General features: G+C 41.5%; 1 protein-coding gene across 1 annotated transcript in view; it reads right to left on the minus strand.

Moving 5' to 3' along the window:
• Nucleotides 1–13,191: 13,191 nt before the first annotated feature.
• The window catches only part of CCDC185 (coiled-coil domain containing 185), a 1,926-nt gene continuing 1,128 nt past the window's right edge, over nt 13,192–13,989 (minus strand). Inside the window, exon 1 of the mRNA XM_065897270.1 lies at nt 13,192–13,989. This exon is cut by the window's right edge and continues 1,128 nt beyond it. Coding sequence (XP_065753342.1) covers nt 13,192–13,989 — 798 coding nt within the window.

Consider the following 13,989-nt stretch of genomic DNA (forward strand, 5'->3'; position numbering starts at 1 on the left):
TTCTAAATCCATTATTCCTTTTACATTTATTTGCTGGTTTTCTACTCTAAGGAAGAACTTTCTCACGTATCTATCTATCTATCTATCTCAGTTTTTAAAAACAAAACAGCATGTTAACTAAAAAACCCCAGTGTATTCCCACAGTGGGTGTCCTTCCTTGAGCCCTCACTGACAGCAAACGTGTCCAGGCCGGTCTGGTGAGCTGGGGGCCGGCAGAAGGAGTCAGTTCACAAGAACTGAACTGCGCTGGGGCTCTGAGTGTGACGGAGGATTCGTGCTGGCCTCTGATAAGGGGCAGCGTGAGGAGGGCAGCAGGCAGGGATTGAAGGAACTGTCTTGTGTGAGACACCATGAACCTAAGAATGTGAACGGCAGGCATGTGCGTCCCTAGGACAAAGCGGGGCTCCCAGTCAGGGACAGGGGAGTTTAATATTCTGGACACACGACACCCTGTGCTGTAGGACCATACAACCTGGCAGCAGTGGCTGTGTAGGAAGATGGGGACACTGGGGTCTCACTTGGGTAGTGCCAGAGACTCTCACGCGGGCTTTCAGGAGGACGGGAGTGGGACAGAGGCAGAACGCGGCCCACACAAGCATGACGGTGGGGAGGGGCACCTACTCTGGGTACTTCCAGAGGCAACTTTGTGGGAGTCCAAGATCTTATATGAGAAGGTCAAGACAAAAGCCAGTTCAGTGTCAGAGGCTGGAGAGGCCATGGGACACTGGAGTTTCTATCCACACAGCACTTTCAGCCTGGCAAACAGTCCCTGAAAAATGATACTCGTTGCACTAGGGGCGGGGCTTGCTTGGATTCAGAGTATAGTGCCAAACTGATGAGCTGCTCCATCTGCCAGCCTCCCATGCTTGTCAGCACAGTTTGGTTGTCTCCTGCTCATTCATGGCTGCTTCCCTGGGTTCTGAATGGCAGAGGACCGGTCCTCCTCTTGCAGAATTATGTATACCCGAGGGGACTAACTCTGAACTAGGCACTCGCAAAGAGGGATGAATGCACGAAAGGAGAGCACCCAAGAACAATGGAAAATGAGGAGACGTGGCAGCACAAGGGAAGCACCTTCACCGCATCTACCAATTAGCTCCCTAGGAAATACTCAATCTTTTATTTAATTGAAGACCAGAACATTATTATCTCCGACACGAGGAGTTATCCTAAAGAAAATTTACAGTGGTATTATCATCGACTCAGAAATAAATTACGCTTCGGTTTAGTTTAATTTAGTTTCCTAAATTACACTTTGGTTATATTTGGGTATCATATCAAATCAGGCCGTGTGCATCTGTCTGTGAGAGTGAAGAAATGCTACGTTAGAAAAGCCTTAATTTGAAATGCTGGGTGAATTGTCCACTGTGTACACTTTAGCAGTTTTCACTTGCAAGTTGATGGTGATGCAGTGTTTCCTACAATACAGTCTTTACATCAGGCTTTCGAAGAAATCTTTTCGAAGATTTACAATGAGGGACACCTCGAATGTTACTTCTGAAGTGATTTTTGGGAAGCTTTGAGATAAGCCAGCTGGGCTGGAGGATGCCCCCAGGGCCTCAGACTCCTGCCTGGCCACCAGAGGCTACCTGATCTGGTCCCTCTTTTCAGGGTGGTGACGGGCACAGTTGTCTGATCACCTGCCCTTGGAAGCTGTGTGTGTGATGGCCTCTGAGCTCCTGTGCGGAGGTCATCCCTCCTGGATCAGGGAGTCACGTGGAGTCATAGAACAGCTGTCAGAGCCTGACCCGGCCAGCAGGGACCTTCCCACAGAGCTATTACAATTCAATTTCAGTAAATATTTAATGGCAGTCAATACCAGAACAGATGCTCTGGGATGAGAGTTCAGGAAGTACAAACAGGACCTGCCTTCAAAAGATGGACAACCTAGTTGAGATTCAAGTAACATTTATTGAGGAAAAATGGGAGAGAGTGAACAGAGCTTGGGGCTGGAACCACCGGGTTTTGTGTTTGTGTTTTGATCTTGTCACTTACGGGTTTCGGGCACCCAGTAGGACCTTTCAGGGCCTCCATCCACACGGAGCTTCCGTGTCTCCATCACACATGGAGAATAACCATTCTTACCACATGGGTTTCTTGTAAAGATTAATGGGAGACTAGACAAAAAGCACTCAGCGTGGTGTCTGGCCCAGAATAAGAGCTCAGTAAACAATAGCTGTTTTTTTGAGGGCTTTCACATGCTGGGCACGTTTACCTATGTGGCCTCCCACACCCCGCTGAGCAGGGTGTTATTATTATGCCCGATTTACAGATATAGAAACTCAAGGCCAGAGGGGCAAAGGGCTTGTTTCTAGTTAGCGGTTCATCAGCGGTAGGGCTGCACTTGACGGCCCACCTCCTGGCACCTGACTTGACGCCATCCTCACTCTGACACGACTGGCCCTTGCGGTGTCATGATCATCTATGGAGAAGAAATATTCTGGCATCTTCTCAGCAAACATACCACTAATGACAATGATCTCTTACCTTTGTATAATCCCTTTAACTTTCCAAAGTGCTTTCACATCTAGTATCATATGATCCCCTCCACTCCAAAAAGGAGTCTTCTCTGTTCAGCTTGCAAAATCAACTTCTGTCAGGACTTTTTCTGCCTGAAAGACTGACGCATGGCAGAATAAATGTTCTGGACCGTGTCTTTTCCTACCTGGGCAGCGGATAGGGTGACTTTGTTTTTGGGCTGAAAAGGTTCTGTTTTTATTTTGGGCTTTTGTGCAGCACCCCTCACCCAGCCCGCCCCACTTCAAGCTTCTTCCTGCTTTACGTCATGAACTAGGGGAGCGTTTCCTATTTTCTTCAATACTTTGAAAGCCTCAGACTCATCTTGGGATGAGGCAGAAGTCACATTGGTAGGATGCTTGGACCAAGCTCTCGTCCTTACATCCCTTGGAATACACACATGTGCACACGTGTGTGTACCTGCTGCTTCCCAACTGCCCTAATGAATAAGGCTCAGTGAACACGAATTGATGAAGCTCCACGGAAGTCTGCCAGTTCATGTTTATGGCTCCCTTCTAGGAGCTCAGATGTTGATTATCCACGTGTCTCATCTCCATCTCCTTCAACTTGGCTCAGGGGTGCTCCCATTAATATAAGTTATAGTCACTAGACACATTATCTTCCTTCTCTTTGAGCGGAGTTATTTTTCAAACACTAAGCACAAATAATCATTCAAGAAACACTTTGCAAAACCAGCATTTATGAAAACCATACAATTCAAAATCTATTTTAGAAGCTTTTACAAAAAGCAGGAAATTTAGCGGGGGAAGCCGGAGCTGCATTCTTTTCATGATAAATGGCGGTGCGTGCCCGGGCGAGAGTCGGGTGGGAGGCTGCCTGACTAGTCCCGGATGGAGTGGTACCAGAAGGTTTTCCAAACACAGCCTCCAAACCAAAATGCCCTTAGACTCAAGCAGCTCTGACCATAAAGGTAAGAATGAGAGGTGTGTTTTGCTGGTCTGAGATTTGTAAGAAGTGCAGTCAAGTAAGCAGATGATTTAGTATCTCACCTACTCCCCTTACAGAATTTGCCATTTGACATTTGGTGTCTGTGACCTCAGCAGGTGTTCCAATGACACAGTAACCCCTGTGTCGACTGAAGAGGCCATATCTGGGGCCTGGAGTGTCCCCGAAGCGTCTTTGAAGGAAACGTCTTAAAATCAAAAGCCATCTGCTAAGGGAAAACTCTGTCTTTTACCCCCAGGAATCACTAGGCTCCTAGTGGAGGAGTCCAGGAAGCAGAACAAGACTGACAACAGCCATAGCTATCACTTTCCAGAACTTCCTGAGCCACAGACTTCACATACATTATCTTGTTCATCTCATAGCAATCCAGTGAGGTGGGGACCATCCTTATGCCCATTTTCCAGTGGGGGAAACTGAGTCTCACAGTGGTTACGTCCCGCGTGGACAGTCTGTCAGCTGGTGAGTGGCAGAGCCGGCACTTAAACCCCACACCATTTGATTCTACATCCCACGCTTTACCTCCTTACTTCACACTGCATTCCTGGACCCCTTCCAGCCATTAGCCCCCCACCCAAGGGGAGCCACACTCCTGACTTCCACAGCAGAGATTAGTCCTTCTGTATTTGTACTTTATGTACATGGAATCATGCAGTGTGTGCTCTTTGGTGTCTAGCTTCTCTCACTCAACATTAAGTTTGTGAGATTCACCCATGTTGTTGAGTATGGTTGTTGACCATTGGTATGCTCTTGGCCGTACAGAATTCCATTGTGTGACTATGCTTCAGTTTATATATCCATTCTATTACTGATGGACTTTGAATTGTTTCTTTTTCTTGGTTATTACACAAAGCTGTATTATGCATATATAAACTTTTAAGGTTGTAGATAAAAGAATCTATACAGACAATCATATCATCTGTGGATAATGAGAATTTTTAGGTTTCTTTTCCCCTTTCCAAACCTTATATGTTTTCTTTCTTTTCTTTTTTCTTCCTGATTTTAAAAGCCTTCACTGTTTCACCATTAAAAATAATTTTGTGTAGGTTTTGGTTAGACTCCCCTTATCAGATTAAGGAAATCCCTTTCGATTCTGAGCTAGTTAATTTTTTAAATCATAAATAGATGTTTTGAATTTCATTGAATGTGTTTTCTCTGTCTTTTGAAATAACCATATCATTTTGTTCTTGTAATGCTAATGGGGTGAAAGATAATTACAGATTTTCATAAAAGATGCATGGATGGGTAAAGAACCTTGCCCAACGCCCCTCTTAGTTAAATGATGGAGATTAGATTAGAACATGGATAGTCTCGTTTCAGAGTCTGGGTTATAATCACAATGGTATATTTCCTTTTCATCACTGAAAGGCCGGTAATGTATGGAAACAGCATAGGGAGTCAGAGAGAACTGGGTTCAAATCCCAGCTCTACCACTTACTAGCAGCAGCATCTCAGAAATCTTGGTCAATCTCTGTAAACCTCAGTTCTTCATCTGTGAAATACCATAGCTAACTTATGTTATAAAGGTTATAAAATAAAAGGATATAAATGAATGTAAAAGTGTCTAGTGTATGTCAAGTGCCTGGCACATAGTAAACATTTCATAAATTTGGGCTAGATGATAGGATGTTTTGATCCCATAGTTTTGATCTGCTAAGTACTGAATACAAATATTTAAGTCAGAATACTAAGGCTATTATGTTTCCATTGAGAGAGTATTTTCTAACACAAACTCCTTTAAGCCAATTCAATTCTGTGATCAGTTTTCTAAATGGTACAGTCATTGCTTCCAAATTTTTCTATTTTTGTTTTCAATTTATGAAACTTCTTTGCATTGAGACCAGTTGCATTTATTTATCAGTGTTCTTGACGATATCAAATGTGACCAATTACAGCTTCTCCTGTTGCGGGAATTATTTCTACCAAGTTCAATTTTTCCAGGCCAAATTATACATAGATACATGTATAGAGAAAATGTGCTTCAATTTTTAGTCAGTAACAACTGTTACTATTTTCAGTTTTAGCCTTTGTTGAGTTTACTTTGTGTTAATAAATTTCTACTAAATCTAGTTTTCCTGGGTTCAGGTTTTGACGTTCTCATTGTCACCAACAAAAATGTATTTTTTTCCAGCAATAAATAATGTTAGTTTTATTTTGTTTTTAGAAATCTTTTGAGATAATTGTAGATTCACATACAGCTTTAAGAAGTAGGACAGAGAGATCTTATGTGCCCTTTACCCAATTTTTCCTGATGATAACATCCTGTAAACTATAGTACAGTATCACACCTAGGATACTGACATTGACAGCCAAGATACAGAACATTTCCTTCACCAGAAGAACCCCTCATGTTGCCCTTTTATTGCCACAAACACTTTCCTCCACCTCCATCCCATCTATAATCCCTGACAGCCACTAATCTGTTTTTCGTTTCTGAAATCCTGTCATTTCATTAATGGTGTATAAGTAGAATCACACATTATGTAACCTTTGGGGATTGGCTTTTTTCAGTCAGCGTAATTCTCTGGAGATTCCTCTAAGTTGTCCTGTGTATCAGTAGTTGTTTCCTCTTCATTGCTGAGTAGTATTTCATGGTATGGATTTACCACTGTTTGTTTAACCTTTTAGCTGTGGAAGGACATCTGGGTTAACTCAGTTTTGGGTTCTTATGAGTAAAACTGTTATAAACATCCATATTTAGGTTTTTGTACAAACATAAGTCAATTTCTCTGGGATAAATGCCCAGGACTGTAATTGCGGTGTCATACGGCAGTTACAGCTTTCGTTTTTGAAGAAACTGCTAAATTGCTTTCCAGAGTGACTGTACCATTTTGCATTTCCACCAGCAATGCCTGGGTGATCCAGTTTCTCTGCATCCTTGCCAGCATTCCGTGTTGTTACTCTTTCTTATTTTAGCCATTCAGTAGGTGAATAATGATATCTCATTATAGTTTAAACTTGCATTTTCTCATCCCGTAACTTGTCACTTCATCCTCTTGACCGATTCCTTCACACAGCAAAGGTTTTTAATTTTGATAAAGTCCAATTTATCAATTTTTTCTTTTATAGATTGTGCTTTTGGTGTCAAGTTTAAGGACTCTTTGCCTAACTTTAGATCCTGAAGATATTTTCCTGAAAACTTTATTGTATTACAATTTGCATTTAAGTCCATTATCCACTTTGAGTTAATTTTTGTATAAGATGTGAGACTTGGGTTGAAGTCTTTCCTTCCTTCCTCCCCTTCTCCCTTCCTCCCTCTGTCTCTCTCCCTCTGTTACTTCCTTACTTTTTGCCTGTAGGTATCCACTTGTTCCAGCAGTGTTATGTTGAGCTGTCTGTCCTTCTCCACCAAATTGCTTTTGCATCTTTGCCAACAATGATAATTGGACATATTTCTGTGGGTCTATTTCTGGTTTCTTTATTCTGTTCCATTAATGTATGTGTCTATATCTTCATCAGTATCACATAGTCTTAATTACTGTGGCCATGTAATAAGTCATGAAACTGGGCAGACTGATTCCTCTCACTTTCTCTTTTTCAAAATTGTTTTAGCTCTTCTAGTTCTTTTGCCTTTCCGTTTACATCTTAGAATAACCTTGTCCATATCTACTAAAAATCTGAGATTTTAAGAGGAATTACACTAAATCTGTTTATCAGTTGGGGGAGAATTGACATCTTTTTTTTTTTTTTAACATGTTTATTGGAGTATAGTTGCTTTACAATGGTGTGTTAGTTTCTGCTTTATAACAAAGTGAATCACTTATACATATACATATGTTCCCATATCTCTTCCCTCTTGCATCTCCCTCCCTCCCACCCTTCCTATCCCACCCCTCCAGGCGGTCACAAAGCACTGAGCTGATATCCCTGTGCTTTATTATGTTGAATCCTCTAATCCATGGATAGTAGGTCTATTTATTTAGGTCTTCTTTCTTTCATCAGCATTTTGTGGTTTTCAGCAAATAGGTCGTATATATGTTTTATTAGATTTATGTGTAAGTTCTTCTGAGTTATTGTAAATGGTAGTGTATTTTTAAATTTCAGTGACCATGTGTTCATTGATAATATATAGAAATCTGATTGATTTTTGTATGCTGCTCTTGTATTCTGTGATCTTGCTAAACTCACTTATTAGAAGATTTACATAGATTCCTTTGGATTTTCTATATAAACCATCATGTCATCTATGAATAAGGATAGTTTTGTTTCTTCTTTTCCAATCTTATGCTTTTTATTTCCTTTTCTTGCTTTCCAGCATGATGTTGAATAAGAGCAGTGAGAATGGACATGCTTGCCTTGTTCCCGATCTTGGGGAGAAAGCATGTAGTCTTTCACTTAGGTGTAATGCTTGCTGTAGATTTTTTTGTAGATGCTCTTTATCAAGTTGAGGAAGTTCCCCTTTATTTTTATTTTTCTGAAAGTATTACTCATGAATGGGTGTTGAATTTTGTCAGATGCTGTTTCTGTATTGATTTATATGTTCATGTGCTTTTCTTCAATTTGCTAATGTGCTGGATTATTAATGTGGTGATTGATTTTCAAGTACCGAGTCAGCCTTGCAGTCTTGGAATAAATCCAACTTTGTTGTAGTGCATAATTCTTTTTATATACTGTTAAATGCAATTTGCTAGCATTTTGTTAAGGATTTTTACATCTATATGCACGAGTGACATTATTTGCAGGTTTTGTTTGTTTCACACTGTCTTTGTTTTGGTATTGTGGTAACACTAACTTCATGAAATAAATTGGGAAGTGTTCCCTTCTCTTCCATTTTTTTGGAAGAGGTTGTGTAGAATTGGTGTTATTTCTTGTCGAAGCATTTGTGAAATTCTTGAGTGTTACCATCTGGCCAGGAGATTTTGGGGGGAGATTTTTAAAATTATGAATTTGATTTCATGAGTGATAATGGGCTATTCATATGATCTATTTCATATTGGGTGAGTTGTGGTAGTTTGTGTTTTTGGAGGAATTGGTCCATTTATCTAAGTTGTCAACCTTTGTGTAAAGTCGTTCATGGCATTCCCTTTTTATCCTCTTGATGTCTTCAGGGTCTGTAGTGATATTGCTGTTTCATTCATGATATTGGTAATTTGTGTCTTCTCTTTTTTCTTTAGCAGTCTCGTTAGCGGTTTGTCCACTTTATTGAATTTTTCAAAGAATTTTTCAATTTTATTTGAATTAATTTCTGTTCTTTGATTTTCTTTGCTTGCTTTGGGTTTAGCTTTGCTCTATTTCTAGGTTATTCTAAGGTGGGAGCTTAGATTATTGATTTGAGATTTTTGCCTTTTTAAATGTACTTAATTCTATAAATTTCCCTCCCAGCACTGCTTTTGCTGTGTCCCACAAATTTGACATTTTATTTTAATTAAATTCAATGTTTTTTTTTTTTTTTTTTTTTTTACGGTACGCGGGGATCTCACCGCTGTGGTCTCTCCCGCCACGGAGCACAGGCTCCGGACGCACAGGCCCAGCGGCCACGGCTCACGGGCCCAGCCGCTCCACGGCACGTGAGACCCTCCCAGACCGGGGCATGACCCCGCGTCCCCTGCATCGGCAGGCGGGATCCCAACCACTGCGCCACCAGGGAAGCCCAAATTCAATGTATTTTTAAAATTTTCCTTTGAGACGTTGACTTAGGGATTGTTTAGAAGAGTTCTGATTAATTTCTAACTGTTGGAGATTTTCCTGGTATCATTGTTATTGATTTCTAGTTTGATGCTTTTGTGGTCAGAGAACACACTTTGTATGACTTCAGTAATTTAAATTTCTTGAGTTTATTTTATGGACCAGGATATGATCTCTCTTGCTATTTGTTCCATGAGCGCTGGAAAAGAATGTGTGTTCTGCTGTTGCTGGCTGGGGTTTTCTGCAACTGTTGATTAGATCCTGTTAGTTGATGGTGTTAAGTTTTTCTGTATTTTTGTTGATTTTCTTTTTAGAAGTCCTATCAGTTGTTGAGAGAAGGGTGTTCAGGTCTCCAGCTGCAACTGTGATTTTATTCCTTTTTCTAGTTCTATTGGTTTTTGCTTCATATATTTTGTAATTCTGTTGTTTATACATAGATGTTTAGAACTATGTCTTCTCGGTGGATTGACTCTCTTGTAAGTTTATGATGTTCCTGTCTATGGTAATTTTTTGCTCTGAAGTGCACTTTGTCTCATATTAATATAGCCACTCTTTTGCAAATGTTTTCTCCCAGTCTGTGGCTTACTTTCTCATTCTCTGATCAAGAATTATTTTCTTTTCTTCAGTTTTAGAAGTTTGACTATGATATGTCTTATGGATTTCTATGGGTTTACTCTTTTGGGGGGGGTTCACTCAACTTCTTGAATATGTAGGGTTAGCTCTTTACCAAATTTGAAAAGTTTTCAGCCATTATTACCTTGAGCACTTTTTCAGCCCCACCTTCTTACTCCTCTCCTCTGGGGACATGCCATGACTGTTAGAACTCTTGTTATAGTCCCACAGGTCCATGAGGCTCTGCTAATTTTTTTTTTTTGGTAGTTTTCTATTTCTCAGAGTTGGTAATTTTTATTGTTCTGTCTTACAGTTCACTGATTCTTCTGCCCCCTCCATTCTATTGTTTAGCTCATCCACTGAGCTTTTTATTTTTGTTAATGTATTTTCCAGTTCTAAAATTTCCATTTGGTTCTTCTTTATATCTTGTATTATTATTTTTGAGGCTTTCTATTTGCCAAGACAATTTTATTTTTTGCTTGTTTCAAGTGTGTTCATAATTGCTTGTTGAAGCATTTTTATCATGGCTTCTTTAAGAACTTTAGATATTTCTAACATTTGTCATCCTCACATTGACACCTATTGTCTTTTTCATTCAGTTCGAGATATTCTTGGTTCTTGATATGGAGTGTGATTTTGAACTGAAACCTGGACATTTTGAGTATTGTAAGACTGGATCTGCTGTTTTATCTGGCTTCCTCTCACACTGTTCTAGAAAGGGAAGAAGGTTGAGGCCTTATTATTGCCAGGCAGGGGTATAAGTCCAGCTCCCCACTCAGCCTCCATTGCCACCTGAGTGGGGTGAGGGGGCTCTCTCCACCACTGCTGGGTGGAGGTGGGGATGTTGGCTCCCCTCTAGGCCTCCACTGATACCTCCCTGGCTGGGAGGGCTAAGAGTGCCTCATTACTGCTCCCCACATGACATCTATTGACACCAGAGGGGTGTTACTGATTGAGGGTGAAAAAACTCCTCTCCACTAGGCTTTATCTGATACCACTCAGTAGGGAGAGAGAGGGGTGCCCTGTTACTGCATCGTGGTGGTGGTGGTGGTGTCAGTAGTGGTTGAAAGTCTAGGCTCCCCAAGTGGTCTCAACTGACACTGCCAGGGTGGGGAGCTCCTTATTACATCCTGGTGAAGGTAAAAGTCTAGGCTCCTCACTGGGTCTTTGGGGGCATGGGTAATGGTGGGGGTCAAAAAATATATACATTTATACTGGGGATATATATGTATATATAGAATATATTTTTTTAAGGGAAAAATAGGGGAAAGTAAATGTACTTCATCTTCTGTCAGTCTTATTCTGTATTGATTATTTCTACCAGTAATATTCATAAAGAATTGGATAAAAGAATGAAAGTCTGTATTTATTTCTTGGAGCAAAGAGCAAAGAACATTAGTAGGGTAAAGTAGGGTAAAGGCATGGGATATGGATATAGGGTCAAAATATCGTGCTTAATGGCTTTTGACTATATATTGACCACCATGTTAAGCATGGGTATAATGACCCTGGCCTTAAGTAGCATGCAGTCCAGCTTGGAAGCCAAGATGGGGATTGCAAAATGGATATGCCAACAAAGCATCAATTTCTAAGTGCTCAATAAGCCATAAAGTGAGCAGCTTGTCAAAGAAGGCTGATGTTGAGATGGAGCAGCCAGGGAGGCCCCACATTTCATATAAGAGGCAGGATGTGCGCTAACCTCAGAAAAATCAGACTTGGGTATGATGGGAGGAGGCAGCTGGTGAGAAAGCAGTGAGATAGGGAGAATGGAATTGACAAAAATGGGAAGCCAGTAATATAATAACAACTGCAATATTTAATTACTGCGTGTATTAGGTTCTGGACACTATGCCAGACACCTTACATTATTTTAATCATCCCTCACAACATCCCTTTGAAGTATGAAATATAATTCTATTTTACAGATGAGGAAACTGAGGCCCAGGAAGGTAACTTCCCCAAAGTCACATACCTATGTCAAGAGGAAGAGTTAGATTCATGGGACGTCTGTCTGAGATATTTTAAGCACTTTCCTAGAATGCTGGGAATGTACACAGCATTTGGCTGGAACAGCATTAGCTTGGGTGAAGAGAAGAAAATAATAAGATTAGAAATTGAGCCAAGAGGTACGGGCCTTTCTACTTTTGAGCAAAGGAGTGAGGGCCTGAGTAGGTCTCTTTGGGGACAGTAGGCAGAGGGGAACTATGGCAGGGAAGTGGGCCCAGTTTCCATTATGTAAGATGAGAATATGGATCTCACACTGACCTTTGAACAAAAGCCCTTGCCAGGTCACCTTTCATGTCATTTCAAAAACACTAAGAAGACACAAATCTTCCAGTGGGGCTTACTTCCTCTTCTCTCTTTTTTTTTGAAAGACAAATGTTACATTGGGGGCATTTAAAGAACACCTTTAGAATTTTTCAATAGAGACTTTGAGATGTGATGGGTTAAATTCTACTTAGCTTCTGGCTCCTTATTTTTTAAATGTCGTGTTCCTGAATCATGCTTAGCCATTCATTCAGACTGGTTAGGTTAATTAGACACAATGTGGGTAGACAGAATGACATCACATACCTCCTTCAGAAGAGACAGAGGAGAAACAGAGAGGAAGAGAAGGATTCTAATAGAATTTTGTTCCAAAAGACTGGATGAGACTGACCAAAAGGGGGAAAAAAAAAAGAATTGGACCAAAAGATTCCAGTGAGCTTTTGGACAGCATGTCTGTGGTGGTGCAGTCAGTCAGTAGTGCTAAAGGAATTATACATATTTCCTATTAACACAGGAAGGGAAGGCCAAAGAAGTGCAGCCTGGGAGGATCTACAGAGAGCTGTTCCCAAAAATATTTCACAGAACATCAATCCCATGGAAAGATCCAAGAAAAAAGAGTTCCGTGGTTTGTGAAAACCACTAGGTCAATCAAATGTGTCTTTACTGCCAGACTTTTCAGAGCCTTTAAAAATTTCACATGCATTATGAAATTCCAAGAGGGGCTGTAGTATGCTGTGTTCCCAAATATACTTGTTTACAGAAATTCCCCCCACCCCTACCCCCACACACTCTTTTTTTTCTTGGAGATTTCTTATGACAGGTACATCACACTTCACACTTTCATAAGTTCTGGGACAGGGAAAGACTTACCTCATGACACAGAACTGTATTCCCACTGTAGATTTTTCTTTGGTTCCTCAAAGATGTGTCTGACATATGCTTCTAAGATTACTTGAGAACTAAATGAATATTTTCTATTTAAATCCAAATGTACAAAGGCAAGTAATTTTCTTAAAATTTCCAAATTTCTACCCCAACCCTCTCAACCATCCAAATGAATCAATAACCTAGTTCATCAGAGGAAATTGCAGCTATTTTATGTACTTTTAAAAAATGAATGCTCAATTATAATCAGATTATAAAATGAATCACATTGCCACATCTCTTTCTAGCCGCCTGGGCTGTAAGCTGTTTGTCGTCAGGTTCTCAGTGGCCTCCTCCCTGCTGCCCAGCACGAACGTGGGCCTCCCGCCCTATCGGATCAAAGAAGCTGTTGGCAAACTTTCTCACGTTGTCTGTCCCGGAGGCCCTGGAGATCTTTTGGAATTCACCGAAGGTTGCATCTTTCTCTCGCGAGATCTGCTCCATCTTCTGCTCCTTTTTCCTAATGGCTTCCTTAATGCCCTCGATGTGGCACTTTTCCTCCTTCTCGGCTTTCAGCTTCAGGATGTGATGATTCTTCTCCCGCAGGATGTTGAGCTCCCGAATGTGCTGCGCCTTGTCACCGATATTCTTGTGGACGTTACTCTTGGTCTGTGGGATCTTCTGGTCCGCGAGCTCCATGGACAGCCGCTTGTGCTCCTTCCTCTGCTCCTCGGGCTCTTCCGCGCACCACTTGACCTGCTGGCACTGCTCCTCCTCCTTGACCTTCTCCTTCAGCTCCCGGTGATGCTCCTTAATCAGGCCCTGGGGAGAATCTTGGGACCACTGGGAACTCTGTTCCAGGGACAGCTTCCTGAGGAGCTCCTCAGCCTTGGCCTGGCAGTCCATGAGGACCTTCCGGGCCTGGTAATTGACTAGGGAGCTAAGATTGGTCTCCTGGATCTTTTTCTGGCCCTCCGTGGTGTGCACATGCTTCTTTAGACAGGCCTGCTTCAGCCTCTCCTGCAGCTGCAGGCTGTTCCGCTCCCGCAGGTCCCGCATCTTCCTCTCGTGCTCCTGCAGGCGCTGCACCTGGTACTGCGTCCCGTGCTTGGTCTCGGTCTCAGAGGGGACCCCTTCCAG

The sequence above is a fragment of the Phocoena phocoena genome, chromosome 1, assembly GCF_963924675.1.
Source record: "Phocoena phocoena chromosome 1, mPhoPho1.1, whole genome shotgun sequence".
Taxonomy (NCBI): Eukaryota; Metazoa; Chordata; class Mammalia; order Artiodactyla; family Phocoenidae; genus Phocoena; species Phocoena phocoena.